Source organism: Triturus cristatus, chromosome 5_2, assembly GCF_964204655.1.
Source record: "Triturus cristatus chromosome 5_2, aTriCri1.1, whole genome shotgun sequence".
Taxonomy (NCBI): Eukaryota; Metazoa; Chordata; class Amphibia; order Caudata; family Salamandridae; genus Triturus; species Triturus cristatus.
Window position 1 is genome coordinate 715,230,091 of NC_140588.1, and position 16,357 is coordinate 715,246,447.

Genomic DNA, 16,357 nt, shown 5'->3' on the forward strand with positions numbered 1-16,357 from the left:
GAAAAAGTTGGAAAGTTGCATGTAGAAGAAAAATTTAAATGATCTATCAGGCCATGGAAGTCACTCTGATCTCTCCGTGCTTAGGCATGTGATCACAAAACCACCCACAGCCAAACAAAGTCTTCGAAAATACAAGTTGGAGTATTTCAGATCCAAAGCTCGAGGGCATGTGCAGAGCATATAGATCTGAAACAGAACAAGCTCTTTACTGATGGTTACAGGTAAGTAACATTTTAATTTTTACATACTTTTATCTGTTCTCACTCCAGGAATCATATACGCGTTTTATGAAGCATTGGTGGCAAAGCTCTTAGCAGCATGTTTGAAAGTATATATAGCTGTACTTCCAAGTGTTTTGTACACAAAACATAACTGTGATCCTGAGATGAACGCCTGAAACATTTGTATAGCTTGCTCTAACTGTACCCATTTCCTTATTTGATGATTAAGAATAAGCAAACTTCTCAAGAAAAAAGTGTAGTACAGTACATTAAGTTTATGGAGATTTAACTTTGTCCTACAAATGTGCGAGAGTTACATTATAATTGACTAGATTACTTTTTTCTCAGTTTTGAACGATGGTGATAATAATTGTGTTGTATCTACAGATTTCAGGAAACTTTTCTGTGCCTTGGATTACAGAGTGTTCTAGAAAACGAACGGTGAGTACCGTAGTTACAGTTTCGTAATTTGAAAAAGCCAAGTACATAAATAGCATTTCATGTTTTCACTTTACTTTGCCACCTTGGTAAATGCTGTATGTAGGACAAGCATTGTCTGCAATTCATTGAGTGCTTCATCAGATATATATTTTTACATACAATAAGCAAACATTCATGTTAAATATTACAAGTTATCTAAATATTCTGGTCTTCTCTGTCTTTTTTGTCTATTTCTGTTAGTTCAGATTTCTAATTTGTTGGATGCCTGTAATGCTAGAATATAAGTGACACTCCTCACCCACCCCCCAAGCTTTTTGAGCCTGGGATTCCAAATTGTGTTGCAAAAAAGCAACATTTGCAATCCCAAGCTCCAAAATTTGCTGTATTTTGACAGCAGGTAGTTCACTTGCCTGTCACAAAAATACTGCGCGGTACTTTGCCTGTCACTACTGGACACATTTCGACAAGTCAGTCTGTGACCTGGCAAGTGTCCAGTAGCACTGCGCCTTGGAACGCCTGAGTGTTTGATGCCAAAGAGTGTATTTCTACATTTGATCAAACTCCGCTCTGGCATCCGACAACCACTATTCCATAAGTGAACATCAGGAGATTAGGAAGTGGGAGCAGAAAAAGTGTCTTGGAAATGTTGGGGTAGGAGTGTTTCGGTCATGGGAGATAGGAAGGAGACTTAGGGCGAGAGGTGGCAGTGTAGAGGAGAGCATATGGGGTTAAGGCCAGATCTGCTGACTGGGAAACCAAACAATGAGTCCTGACGTCCACTCAATAACCTTTGATTATGAGCAAATCACTTAATTCAGCCATGCCTAAAAAAACAAATGTAGATTATGTAATGTAACTGGGGCTCAAGTAAAGCGATCCAAAACTGCTGGTTAAGTTTGCGCTATATATTGCATAAGAAAAGATTGAAGGGGGGCTGGGTGCCAAAAAACAAAGGGCAGTGTGGAGGGAGGAGCCTGTCGAGACAGGTAGGTTAGTAAAGAGCCAGGTGCAAGACTAGGTCTCTGTACATTTTTAAGTAATTAACTCGTTAACAGGCAGGCAACAGAGGAATCTAACACCTCTGCAGTTCACCTTCAGCGCAGAGCCAAAAAACAGGAGGCTCATTAGCAATGTTTTAACACTTATAGTGCAGCTTTTTTTTTTTAGGTCGAGCCTAGCAGCGCGCATGTGCTGCTCTGCGAGGCTTCTTGTGTTTACTCCGTGTGGGTCTGACTCCTCCCACACATTGGATTGGCTTTTGCATGTGTCTTTCAATAATGAAAGCACACAAATGGCTAAAGGCGGGTGCATGTCCCACCTCGTTTGTAATGTTCACTCCCACAGCGTTTTGCTCTCGGGAGCGAGCAGCGGATCTCAGGGCATGGCTGGGACATTTGGGTGCAGTTTATCTTCTGTCAAATCCTATCCTTTTCTTAAGAGATGTTCTGTCCCTAAGTTTGTACAGCCAATCATCGTAAATCTCCATCAGTGTGATAGTTTTTTTTCCATTAAAATAATGTTCACGGTCTAACGCATCTTTTCTTTTGTATCCTCTTTTTTTTTGTTAGTTTTATATACCGCAAACTCGAGCCGAAGGCTATCGGAGCGCTGAGTTCCGTTCCACTCGGACTCGTTCATTTTCTTAGGCAGGGGAGAATAAGTGATTTGCCCAGAATCACAGGATTTTGAGGACGTATTTATATTTATTCACGGTATACTGCCAGGTTCATGTTGTTTCCACCCACGGGTCTTTTGAACAGTCCCATGTCTGCAGTGTTGCACAGTTTACACCAGACCCCGTGGCATGTACATTGCGGCACCGCATGTGACCAGTGAATGAGCCAATAACGCGGTTACATCAAGGGCTGCTTTCCAACACTCCCCCTACCCCGCTGTCTCTTTCACTTTCCAGCATATAGCGCTTGGTCTGTGTGCTTTCAGCTGCAATCCACATGCATTTTCTGATAGGCTAGGTTTGACTCACCCGAAATCCACAGGCTGTCTCCAACAATCCTCACGGGGGTATCAAGTGCAATTGCTCATTGTAAGATGGCAAAGGCAAGACCTATTGGCTAATCCAATGCTTGTTTTTGTTACTGTCAGTTTGCAATGTACATAAAGAGGGCTTTTGGTTGCCCCCCTACATTAACGTGCACTACAATTAGTGTTACCAGATTTTACACCTCAACAGGTTACTCTGACTTGGTACATTACATGAAGAAGGGCGGTGGAGGCATTTATTCTATTTTCTGCTAGAAATAGCAAACAGCTTCAAGCTGTTGAGATCAAAGATCCCTGAGTAGTTAAACTCTGTCATGGGCCAAGTCGCCTCACAAGTAAGGGCTGGGATTAGGAGTGTTCGGAATCGGGCTAATGAAGATTACTGGTCAGTAATAGGGTTCTTACTTTTCAACAGCCACATCCAGGAAAAGTTATTTTGAATAAAATGATGTGCTTAATATATTTTCTAGGTGTATTGTGGTTTGTTTTGCGAACATAACAATAGTCATAAGACAAGCAGGGTACTCTCTATAATCAGGGAAATAATACTGACAGAACAATATAGGAGATGTGTTGAGGTTAGTGACATCAGTAGAGAGGTGCAACAAGGTGCTCTGCTATTGTTAGCTGCCTAATCTGAAGAGGGGCCTTAAGCCGAGGAATGGATTTTTCTATTTTGCTGAATTGCCAGTCACAAAGTGAGCATGGATTACATCCATAATATTACCTGTGGTTTAAGGCTTAACTCTTTAAACACTTGTGATTTTTAATATTGGGAACAGTTGGAATGCAATTTGAAATATACTTCATTCAGACCTAAGGACCACACCTAACACCTTGCAGATCAAGAATAAAGGGAATGCAGCTTTGTTTAAGGACACCTAGGGCTGTTAAAAAAATAAATCCTTGGACACCATAGTGCTCCACTTATGCGACCTTGCACCCCTATTTCCCTGTCCTTCTTACCTTTCACCAGTCTTTCTCCCTATTTCGCCTTCTCATGGTTGGCGTTCTTGCAAACAATCTGAAGTGGTTGTTGGTGCGTTTGGCGCTAATCGATTCAAATAAATAATGGCCCCTGCAACGTTATCACCAGTTACAGTTGTGTGGTTCTATTTGCTTGCCTCAGTCATAAACTGTAATTTTTTCTATGTTTGTTTGAGTTCAATCGTCATTTTATTATATTGAGTTCATGATGGGCACTACAGACGTGCTCCTCGTAGTTTCAAGGGATGAAACTTATTAAAAATGTAATAGACTAAAAATGTAAGATCAGGGCTGCTCGTGGTTTCACACTCTATATGAAAGAAATCAAGACCTAATTCTTTCAAAAGGTGTCTTTAATGGAGACTCTATAATGTAGGAGTATATATCTAGGTGGATCATAAACTGCATTGTGTTTTTCTATGAATAATTTACTTATGGAAAGTGTACACCTCTTTCAAGGACCGCTGGGTTTGAAGCCTTTGAATATTGCCACTTTATGTGTACGTAAAGTTCTGTGTAGCCATTTACCTTCAAAGGGATAGTGACAGATTTGATGGAGGAGTCCTGAAACGTCTTATACAAACATTTGTTACCCTTGTTCCTTCCAGACCACCAGTGTTGTTGGTATATTCAAACCATAGTAACATGAATTCAACCTATGGTGGCAGGGATGGACAGGACATTTACCTGTAGCTATTAATCCGAAAATTCTACTTAATATGTATTCCTTCTCTACCATCTCTTAATAACATAAAAGGTTTTCAGGAACCTTCCTTTACAAAGCCATTGAGTGTGATAACCGAAGTAGAGCATTTAGGCACATCAAGTGTATGATATGTTTATGAAACAGAGTCATCATGGATGTAAGGCATAATGGAGGGTCATAGTAATTCTATGTCAGGACTGGAGGCGAGGATTATGCTGTAACTTTCTTTATACTCTACAGCCAGAAGTGTTCAACTTTAACATTTAGACAAAAAACTAGCACTCCCATGGTGCTTAGGCAGTCCATAACAGCCACCAATCAGCGTCCTCTGTCATGCCCGAGGGGTTGTACCTCCTGTGGCAACTCCTCTTTCTTTCCTGCTGCCAGCAGTTAAGTCGTTTTTCCTTTCCTCTCCTCTGCGTTTTTCTCAAGGAATGTTTGATGTTTTTCATGGGTATTTGATGTATTTCATGTTTATTGTCGGTAATTGCGTTTCATTTCACAGTTTGTTTCTCTTCGGGGCTGGGTGAGCGTTTGAAGCTCCGCTGGCAGCCCTTACACAGGCTTAGCGGTGTAGTGTGCTTCGGCTCGTGGGGGGGGGGGCTTGAACTCACTGGTCTGAGACGCTCACTGCGCTCAGGAGCGGCGAGTTCAAACGCGCGACCCGCGTTTTTTCTGTCTGCCATTGCGAACCCGGCCTGTCCGGTCTGGGAACCCCGACACCTGCTTTTGCGGGTTGAATTGTTGAGTTTGCCCACAGCCTGACGCCTGCAGTAGCGGGTCGGATTGCTGCCGTGAGGCAGTTTCAAGTAAGGGGCGCCTTTTTCCTAGGATTAGGAGCGCTTACTGGCCGTGGTGGGGGTGGGCCCAGACCTTTTTCCTGACACCCTTCGAATTATTGGGTGAGTCACCCCCGGGTAGTATATATATATTATACCTGCCAGCCGCTCAGCGGCACAAAAGTAAAGTGGGTTCCACTAGCTATATATTTTTTCTGTCACTGTACGTAGGCTTGCCTGTTCGCACATGAGCATGTAGACTGCCATCCCTGATGCTGCAAAGATTAGGAATGGAGATGGATTAAATGGAGGAGGAATCCTTACAGGTTATTCCTTTGGATGGATGATGAGTTCTGTAGTAGGGGATCTCTGTGTATAGTCATAATCTAGTGAATAGTCCCGCCCATGTGCGTGGACCCCGGAGCAATAAAAAATAATCTCTAAAAGGTGACAAATCATGCAGACCTGCATACACCTTTAAGAGAGAATTTAATTTAAAGACAGATAATGCAGCCTATACCCACAGGCTACACTGTCCAGTACTTCGACTAGAATTCCACCAACCTCCACAAACAGCACTGCCTGTTTAGTTTTTCTCCACATAGGAAAAAACCCTGCCTCTACCAGCAAAAGCCTCTGGAATGATAGAGAGGAAGGAGTGGACAGACAAGCCCCATAGGCTGCCATTATGTGGCTTGGAACAGGATACTGTGCCTTTAAGAAAACTTTCCAGTTTTCCAGAACTTTCCCCAGTATCCCAGAATGCCCAGCAGGTCCCATTTACTTTCAGTTCTTTTTTCCGGCTCCTGCTAGCAGGACCCTGGAGCATTGAGCTCTCCCCTTTTCAAGGGTTTAATTGAGATTTTGGCAATTTTTGTCACTTTTTCTTGTGTTTAGTAGCTGGTACTGTCAACATGCCTGGCTTGTTCGACAAGTGCCCGGAATGTGGTCAAAAGAAGGCTAAAACTGATCCACACGAGGTGTGCATAGGTTGCCTTCCCCAGTCCCACGTGCCTGAAAGCTGTACCATCTGCCACTCGTTCTCAGCCAGGACCCTGAGGGACAGAATGAAAATCAGGCTTCAAGTTCTGGAGGAACGAAGACTGAAGGCACCAGGTGGGTCTGGAGGGGCTGATTTGGCCCATACTGAGGCCTCTGGGGGGCTCCCCAGGGGCAGGAAGACCAGTAAGCGCTCCCACTCCCCGTCGAGGGCGTCGACGGCGACGTCGAGGAGGATGACCACCGTCTGTTCGCCGTCCCCCCAGGGCTCTGGGGAGAAGCGGCGTCAACTATCGCCGTCGAGGGACCTGAATAGGCCGCCGTCGACTAAATCGGCGTCGTCGGCGACGACGCCGTCGTCGGCTCCGTCCAGCGGTCGTCGTCGAGATGGGACCCGGCGTCGGCGTTCGCCGTCGAGGGATCGCAGCTCGCCGTCGATGAAGAGGGGAAGGAGATCGACGTCGAGACGCTTGAGGTCGCCGTCGAGGCGAAGGTCGCCATCGAGGCGAAGGTCGCCGTCGAGGCACAGGTCGCCGTCGAGGCGAAGATCGACGCCGAGGAGAAGATCGGCGTCGAGGCACAGGTTGCCGTCGAGGCACAGGTCGCCGTCGAGGTACAGGTCGCCGTCGAGGTACAGGTCGCCGTCGAGGCGCAGGTCGCCGTCGGGGCGCAGGTCGCCGTCGAGGCGCAGGTCGCCGTCGAGGCGCAGGTCACCGTCGAAGCGACGATCGACGTCGAGGAGAAGATCGACGTCGAGGAGAAGATCGACGTCGAGGAAGAGAGAGTCACCGGGATCAGTGTACTCGGTGGTGTATACGCCGCCTCGGATGCCTCCGTCGCCGCCTCCTCTCCCGCCTCCGCCGCCTCCGCCTCCACCACCACCTCCACCGCCACCTCCACCACCGCCACCTCGGCCGCGGACGCTGCCTCCGCCGCCCCAGCCTCTGTCGCTGCCACGCACCCCTGTGGGACCGCCGCCGGTTCCCCCGCGGTCGGTTTCCCTTCCACGGTACCCGACTCCGCCGCAGGGGACCCCGAAGCCACGACGCCCACGGTCGCCTGGACCAGCGAGACCGGCGGACAGGCCGAAGCCGAAGAGGTCGCGCTCCCGCTCTCACAGGAGGAGAAGATCACGGAGCCGTGGACGGTCCTCGTCGGACTCAAGACGACGCCGTAGGAGGTATAGGTCCAGGTCGCGCACGCGCTCCTCGGACAGAGACCTTTCCCCGACGCTGTCGGACTCCCCGGGGACGAGGGTGTCTCCGGTGGACGACTTGGTCTCGTTCCAAGAGGTGCTGTTGCGAGGGGCTGCAAAGTTGGGTATCACGGTGACGGTTCCAACACCCACGACGTCCGTGATATTCGAGACGCTTCATAAAAAACACCTGTCTCGCCCCCTACTGCCTCTTGTACCAGGACTGGTGGAACCCGCCTTGGAGCTGTTCCTTACTCCTGCGACGACGAAGGCCGCTCCTTCCAGGCTCATGAAAAAGTACAGGGCCCCGGAGTCGGATCCGTCATTTTTGAGAGTGGACCCGAAGCCGGATTCGGTGATCGTGACGGCGGCAAGAAAACAACATGCGACCGCCCCGTCCTCCACGGTTCTACCCGACAAAGAAAGCCGCTGGCTGGATTCTGCGGGCAGGAAGGTGTGTGGTACCGCCGCCACCACCATGAAGGCGGCGAGTGCAGGGGCTTTGTTGGGCCGTTACGACCGGGCCCTGTGGGAGTCCCTGCAGCAATATGCAGACCTCCTGCCACGGGACAAGAAGGAGGACTTCTTGGAGACGGTGCGCGAAGGCATGCTGGTGTCGAACCAAACGATCAGCGCAGCGGCGGACGTATCTTTATTGGCCGCCCACGCCTACTGTCATGGCGTCCACCAGCGGCGCCATTCGTGGTTGCGCCTGACGTCCCTCAAGCCAGAGGCGCAGCAAAGAGTGGCCAACCTGCCCTTCTCGGGGGAAACCCTGTTCGGGAAGCATGCGGACGATGAGATGGCCCGCATGAAGGCTGAGGCGGAAACCCTGACGGCCGTCGGGTTGGAGAAGGCCGAGAAAAAGAAGCGCCCGTTCCAAAGGAGGTTCGGGTCGTCGGGCAGAGGGCGTGGGCAGGGCTCGGGACAGCAGCAGCCACAACAGCAGCAGTTCCGCAAGCCCTTCCAGAAGCGCCAGAGGGGTAGAGGAGGCCAGCAGGCTACTACCACAACCAAGGGCCCGGCCGGGTCTCGGCCCTGAGCGGTTACTTCCCCCTCAACGGTTACCCACTCCAGTGGGGGGAAGCATTCAATTTTTTCCGGCAGAGTGGAGAAAAATTACTCAGGACAAGTGGGTGCTGAATATTGTTTGCAATGGATACAGTCTTCGGTTTATCAGCCCGCCTCCAGCGATTCCGCCGGTCAGCTCTCGATTCCAGCTGAGAGAGCTCCAGGCGGAGGCAGACATCTTGTTGAGAAAAAAGGTGGTAGAAGAGGTACCTCTGTCTCAAAGGGGAAGAGGTCTGTACTCTCGGTTCTTCCTCGTTCGCAAGAAGGACAAGAACGAGTACAGGCCCATTCTGGATTTGCGGCAGGCAAACAAATGGATTCGCAGAGAGAAGTTACGCATGCTTTCGTTGCATCAGATTTACCCTCAGCTGCAACGGGGAGACTGGCTCTGTGCCATAGATCTACAGGATGCGTACTTCCATGTGCCCATAGCGAGGAAGCACAGGAAGTTCCTGCGATTCCAAGTCGGCGCCAATCACTATCAATACACAGTACTGCCATTCGGGCTAAAATCTGCGCCCAGGACCTTTTCGAAGTGCATGGCGGTGGTGGCTGCACACCTGCGGAGGAACAAGGTGTTTGTCTACCCGTATCTGGACGATTGGCTGATCAAGGCATCATCCTTTGCGGAAGCGCAAGAACACTTCCGATGGACGTGCGAGCTCTTGCACAAGCTGGGGTTACACGTCAACATGTCCAAGTCGGTCACGACTCCGGTCCAGTGCATACAGTACCTGGGGGCCTCCATCGATACGCGGTCAGCAAGCGTGTCTCCTTCGGAGGAGAGACGGTTATCACTCCTTCGGAAGGCTCAGGACCTCAGGACTGCTCCATCGACGAAAGTGAGGAAGGTGTCGTCTGTACTGGGTTCGATGGTCTCCTGTATCTTCCTCACGCCTCACGCTCGGCTACACATGAGACCACTGCAGGAGTGTTTGGAGGATCAGTGGGATCAGAGGACAGGCTCTTGGGACGACAAGATACGTCTGTCGCTGCATGCTCTTCAGTCTCTGAAGTGGTGGTGTTCGGCGGAAAACCTCCTCAAGGGGGTTCCCTTCCACAAGGACATTCCCACGACGAGTGTTGTGACGGATGCGTCTCTCCAGGGCTGGGGAGCGCATTCCGGGGACTTGCAGATTCAGGGAAAGTGGTCTGCTTTGGAATCGACGTACCACATCAATTTCCTGGAACTCAGATCTGTCTTCCTGGCACTGAAGGCCTTCCTTCCGTCCTTCCAGACCAACTCGCTGCTGATACAGACGGACAATACAACCACGATGTATTATCTCAACAAGCAGGGGGGGTCGAGATCGCGCACTCTGTCGCAGGAGGCGCAGGCGATCTGGCGCTGGCTGCTGGCCAGAGGACTGACGATTACGGCCACGCATCTGCCAGGAGTGCAGAATGCTCAGGCGGACGCCTTGAGCAGGCTGATTCAGGAAAACCACGAATGGGTCATAAACGACGAAGTACTAGGAGAAGTCTTCGCAAGGTGGGGGACTCCAGACGTAGATCTGTTCGCCACCGCCGAAAACAGCAAATGCCGAGACTTCGCATCCAGGTACTACCAGCGGGGGACGCTGGGGAATGCGCTATGGATCGATTGGTCGAACAGCTTTCTGTACGCTTTTCCACCCATTCCCCTGATTCCGGCGGTGCTCATCAAGTTGTCCCAGTCCAGGGCGCGGATGATCCTGATCGCCCCGGAGTGGCCCAGGCAGTGGTGGTTCACGGACCTTCTTCACCGGTCTCTCCTTCCTCACATGCGGTTGCCGTGCAGGCCGGACCTTCTCACGAAGTTCGGGGGGCGGATGGTGCACCCCAACCTCTCGTCTTTGAGTTTGGTGGCATGGCTCCTGAAATAGTGCAATATGGCCATCTGAATCTACCAGACGATTGTATGGACATTCTGAAGGAGTCTAAGCGACCTTCCACTAGAACATCCTATGCTTACAAGTGGAAGAGGTTCTGTATCTGGTGTAAGTCCAAGAACTTTGATCCGACAACATGTAAGGAAGATGTCATCCTTCCATACCTTTTACATCTGGCGCAGTCTGGCCTTAATTTCCGTTCCATTAAGGTTCATCTGGCTGCTTTGACTGCTTACAGGAAATGCCCTTCACAGACTTCCTTCTTTCAGATCCCTGTGGTCAAGGATTTTTTGGAAGGCTTGAAGAAAGTGTTTCCTCCCGTCAGACTTCCCTCGCCTTCCTGGTACTTGAATGTGGTGCTGTCCAGACTGATGAAGGAGCCTTTTGAACCCATTCACAAGGCTTCATTGCAGCACCTATCCTGGAAGGCGGCGTTCCTAGTGGCCATTACATCGGCCCGCAGGGTGAGTGAACTTCAGGCATTATGTTGTCAAGAACCTTATACTGTATTTCATGCTGCTAAGGTTGTGATGCGTACTCACCCTAAATTTCTTCCTAAGGTTATCTCTGATTTTCATGTTAACCAGAACTTAACTTTACCTATGTTCTTTCAGAATCCCTCTTCGCCAGCGGAAAGGTCTCTCCATTCCCTGGATGTTCGGAGGGTGTTGAAATTTTATCTGGATAAGACCAAGGATATTCGTAGGTCTGACCAATTGTTTGTTAATTATGGCTCAGTCAGGACTGGTCTTGCGACCTCTATGCAGTCCATTTCTCGGTGGATTGTGTCCTGCATACAATTGTGTTATCAAAAGGCTAATAAGACCTTAGGGGGTAAACCTAAGGCTCATTCCACCAGGGGCAAAGCTGCCACGACGGCTTTGCTGCGTAATGTTCCGATTGCGGAAATCTGTAAGGCGGCCACTTGGAAGTCGGTCCATACCTTTGCTGCGCATTACTGTCTGGACACGGATGCCAGGGCAGATGCTCAGGTTGGGCAGGCTTCGCTGCGAAATTTGTTCGCACAGTAGTGGTAGTGTCTTGTGTGTTCTCCACCGCCTTTGTTGTGTGGGGATGGGCTTGCCATTCTATTCACTAGATTATGACTATACACAGAGATCCCCTACTACAGAAGGAGTAGTTTCTTTTCTGTAACTCCAGTTCTGTAGTAGGGGTATCTCTGTTATAGTCATAAGCGCCCGCCCTCCTCCCCGGTGGAGAGATACTTATTCATATGTAGAATGCTACAGGTCTGGCGTGCTACGCCTTCAAAAAGAACTGAAAGTAAATGGGACCTGCTGGGCATTCTGGGATACTGGGGAAAGTTCTGGAAAACTGGAAAGTTTTCTTAAAGGCACAGTATCCTGTTCCAAGCCGCATAATGGCAGCCTATGGGGCTTGTCTGTCCACTCCTTCCTCTCTATCATTCCAGAGGCTTTTGCTGGTAGAGGCAGGGTTTTTTCCTATGTGGAGAAAAACTAGACAGGCAGTGCTGTTTGTGGAGGTTGGTGGAATTCTAGTTGAAGTACTGGACCGTGTAGCCTGTGGGTATAGGCTGCATTATCTGTCTTTAAATTAAATTCTCTCTTAAAGGTGTATGCAGGTCTGCATGATTTGTCACCTTTTAGAGATTATTTTTTATTGCTCCGGGGTCCACGCACATGGGCGGGACTATTCACTAGATTATGACTATAACAGAGATACCCCTACTACAGAACTGGAGTTACAGAAAAGAAACTACTCCTTCTGTGACGCCTTGGACGCATCCATCCATCAAGCAGTAGAGCCAGCAATGGGTCCATTCGAGCACCGCATTATGAAGTATGCCTATGCCATACAGGCAGAAAGACCCCAGTGCGCGGAGAAGTGCAAGAGCACCTTGGCTCCCAATTCGGTGGCATTTGAGTGCCTTAAAAGGGCTTTCCTGGCCAGTTCTTCTCCACCGGAATACAACAGGACCCCAGACGTTCTGGAGAACCCAGACTTCGGCCAAGATGATGAGGACGACGACTCTGTGGGGGATTCCCAGGACGAGGCTGGCCCGTCTACACTTTTGGTGCCCTAGCGTGTCCCTTTCTGATCCCTCTATGCAAAGCGAGATCCCCTCTGACATGTTTGTTCCTGAGGACCTTATCCATCCACGCTCCTCAGCCTGATCTCCATCCACTTAGGTTTCGGCTTTTGTCGCTGGACGCCTACGTAAACCTCTGTGGAAGGAGGTTAGGGCCTGCATTAGGGCAGATTGTCCGCACCAACCCTTCCGGGCAAAGTCGCGACAACTCCGGAGGTCGACCCTAGGATGGCGACCTTCCTTCAAAAATACATTTGGGATCCTAAGAAGGGTATCGATCGGTCCTGGAAGAATTGTCAGGATACACTCCTGGACCTGACTGGATGACTTACAAAAACCCTGGAGTTGACCGAGCAGGCTAAAGCGACAGGTTCCCCTTTGTCCCCAGACCGTATTTCCAACTGGGTCCAGAGAGTCAGTTTTTCTGGGCAACGCGAATTGAGCACTGTCTACAGAGAGGTGTTGCTCCTTCCTTTTAAAAGTCAACCCCAAGCTTGGGGACTTAGCCTCTTCGAGGCAGGCGCGATAGCTCAGGGTGGCCTGTTCAGGGACCCCTTCATAAAGGAACTGACAAAGTTTGTCTCAACCTTTACCTCGCTCGACAAAGCGCAGTCCTCCATTAAAAGAGTTTTTCATCCTCGTGTTTTTGTCAGCGCCGGTCGTGGCAGGGGGCGCTCTGCCGGCAAGTTCTATACCCAAGGCCCTCAGCGAGGCGGAAAGAAGACCACGGACGCCGGCAGACAGGAGTTCTTTCAGTCCCGCCGGGGATGCAGAGGCCGGGGATACCGATAGCGCGGCCAGCCTCAGGCCGCAGCAGGTGAGCCTTTTACCTTTACAACACCTTTGGGTGGGGGCCAGGTTGGCACTTTTCGAGCACACTTGGAGAACCATCACCTCAGACTCCTGGGTGTTACAAACTGTAAAGGGTTTCTATGGTACTCCCATCCAGGACATTCATCCCAAACCACTGTTTTTCGCACAGGACAAGGTCGCCATTATCGACAAGGAGGTGACCGAGCTTCTGTGGAAAGGAGCCATAGTTCCCTCTTCCCTGCATCCCAGGGCTTCCTCAGCAACATCTTCGTTGTAGACAAGACGGACGGGGGTCAGCATCCCGTCATAAATCTCAAAGAGTTCAATCAGTGGCTGGTCTACCGCCATTTCAAGATGGGAGGCATCCATTTTTTGCGCTACCTCCTGCAACCCAAAGATTGGATGGTGTGCCTGAGGACTCGTACTTGACAGTACCAGTTTACCCGCTGCAAAGGCGGTTCCTTCAGTTTCTCTGGAAGGGCGTGGTCTACGAGTTTGCGACCCTTCCCTTCGGCCTTTCGTCAGCCCCGTGGTGTTTCACGAAGGTTCTCAAGCCGGTTGTGGAAACACTTTAAGCAAAGGGGCTGCGTCTCACCCATTATTTGGACGATATCCTGCTTCTGGAGCAGTGCCCCCTGCGTCTAGTCACACATCTCAAAGAAACAACAGATCTACTGCAGAGCCTGGGGTTTGCCATCAACGACAAGAAATCTCTTCTGATTCCATCCATGCAGGTTACCTTCCTGGGGTTTACTATCGATTCGGTGGCCCGCACGCTGAGCCTTCCCTCGCGGAAGATTGTCAAGATTCGCAGGGAAATTAGGTGCACTCTTGCTCGCTCTTCTACCTCACTGAGACAGATACTGTGTCTAGTGCGCCTCTTGGCCTCGTCGATCCAAGCTATCTTTCCGGGGCTACTCTACTACAGAGCCCTCCAACGGATCAAAGCCTCCCATCTCCGCAAGGGCCGGCGAAATGCGGATCAGGTTTCCCTCTCGGAGGAAGTTCGGCTGGAGATGAGGTGGTATCTTGACCATATGGAGGCCTGGAACGGCAGAGCCATCTTTGGATGCGACCCGGATCTCGTGATAGAGTCCGACGCCAGCAAATCGGGCTGGGGGGCACGGTGCGGGGACTCCTCTACCAGCGGAAAGTGGTCTGCCGCAGAGGGTCAACTGCACATCAATTGTCTAGAGTTGATGGCGGGCTCCTTCGCGATTCGGTTCTGGGCCAAGGACAGAATATCCTGCAATGTCCTATTAAAGATGGACAATGTTTCGGTGGTGCGTTATATCAACCACCTTGGGGGTACGAAGTCCAAGGCATTGGCGGATCTGGCCAAGGAACTGTGGACCTTCTGTCTCTCCCACAACATCTCCGTGACAGTGGAGTATCTCCCGGGAGCGTCCAACGTGGTGGCGGACAGGTGCTCCAGAAGTTGGCTGGATATGAGTTTGTGGCAGCTTCACCCGCGTTTTTTCCAATGGTTGAACGATATGTGTGGCCCGTTCTCGGTGGACCTCTTTGCATCCAGGTTGGATCACCAGCTTCAAAAGTTTTATAGTTGGAAGCCGGACCCTCTGGCAACCGCGACAGACGTGTTTCTCCAGGACTGGTCCGAGGATACAGGTTATGCTTTTCCCCCTGTTCGCGATGGTCATGAGGTTCACAACTCATATTCACAGGCAGCAAACGAGAGTGGTTCTAATCACGCCTTGTTGGAGGTCGCAAGTTTGGTTTCCGGTTCTTACCTCTCAGCGATTTCGGCGGGCCATATGCCGCTGCAAGTTCGCCCGATTGGGGAACATCCGATGATTTTCAAGCTGCTGCGGGGCATAGGTTTGACGCTTCCCCCAGAACATAGGTATTCATCTCTTAAGGATGTTAATAAGGTTCTTCATCTGTTCACATCATGGCAAGCTAATAGGTATCTGTCCCGCAAGGAACTTTCGGTAAAGCTGGCGATGCTCCTGTGCCTCATCTCTTGTCGCAGAGTGTCCGATGTTCGGCGTTGGACATCTCAGGTCGAGTCTATACCCCACAGGAGGTTACCTTCCACATCGTCCGCAGGACTAAATCAGACTCTAGAGTGATATCGTATCCAGCCTTTGATAGTTCGCCCAAGCTTTGTGGTTAAGGAATACGAAAGCAGGACGGAGGAGACGCGTCATCCGGGAGAAGGACAACTGTTGATTTCCTTACGAAAGCCCTTCAAAGCGGTTACTCCACCGACTAGCACGCTGGGTCTGCTGGGTGATGCAAGAGGCGGGCATAAACGTCTCGCAGTTTGGCGCCCATTCGGTGTGAGGTGCCATGGCGTCAAAAGCTTTCTCCCTGGGAGCCAGGCTGGAAGGCATTTTGAACGCAGCCGACTGGTCATCGGATTCGATGTTCAAACGGTTTTATTTCAAACCAGTCATGGATATGGCCTCGCTGGTGGTGGATAAGCTTTGAACAAGCATAATCCTCGCCTCCGGTCCTGACATAGAATTAAAAATTTCCTAGTAACCATGACGGAATGTTTCAATTCTAATAAGGACGCGGAGGCAAGGATTACCCCCTCCCAGAGCTCTTGCCTATCTCCTTGCTCCCACCCCTTGGTGACTGAATGATGCCTACTGTTTGGAGGTTACTCTTCTTCGTACGGTATAAGTATATCTGCTTACCTATTTGTATTTCTATAAGAAGGTGTGTTCTCTTTTGTTCATCAAGTGCTTGCGCCTTGTTTATGCCTTGTAGTTTGACTGTCAGAGTCACGGAGAATAGAGTCATGGTCCTTCTGGTTGATCTGTTTCAGGTTCCGAGGGTGCCAAAAACGAATGAGTTGATGCGAGTTGGTTCTGGCCGCAGTCTCAAAAGAGGAGTTGCCACAGGAAGTACACGCCCTCGGGGATGACGGAGGACGCTGATTGGTGGCTGTTGTGGACTTCCTAAGCACCATGGGAGTGCTAGTTTTTTGTCTAAATGTTAAAGTTGAACACTGCTGGCTGTAGAGAATAAAGAAAGTTACAGCATAATCCTCGCCTCCTCGTCCTTAATAGAATTGAAACTTTTCGTCATGGTTACTAAGACATTTTTCATTGATAGTACTGAATGGCATCTTACTGCACTTGCTGAAAACCTTGGCACCAAACCGAAACTGAAATAGACTGAGTAAGTGTGCAACACCAGTTTGTGTATATCTAGCTCAAGTATTAAACTG

General features: G+C 49.9%; 1 protein-coding gene across 7 annotated transcripts in view; it reads left to right on the top strand.

Moving 5' to 3' along the window:
- Positions 1 to 16,357, top strand: part of HDX (highly divergent homeobox) — a 355,483-nt gene that overhangs the window by 141,467 nt on the left and 197,659 nt on the right. For all 7 annotated transcript variants that reach the window (XM_085607817.1, XM_085607821.1, XM_085607815.1 and 4 more), the window contains one exon: positions 609 to 662. In XM_085607817.1, coding sequence (XP_085463943.1) covers positions 609 to 662 — 54 coding nt within the window. The remainder of the gene's footprint in view (positions 1 to 608; positions 663 to 16,357) is intronic.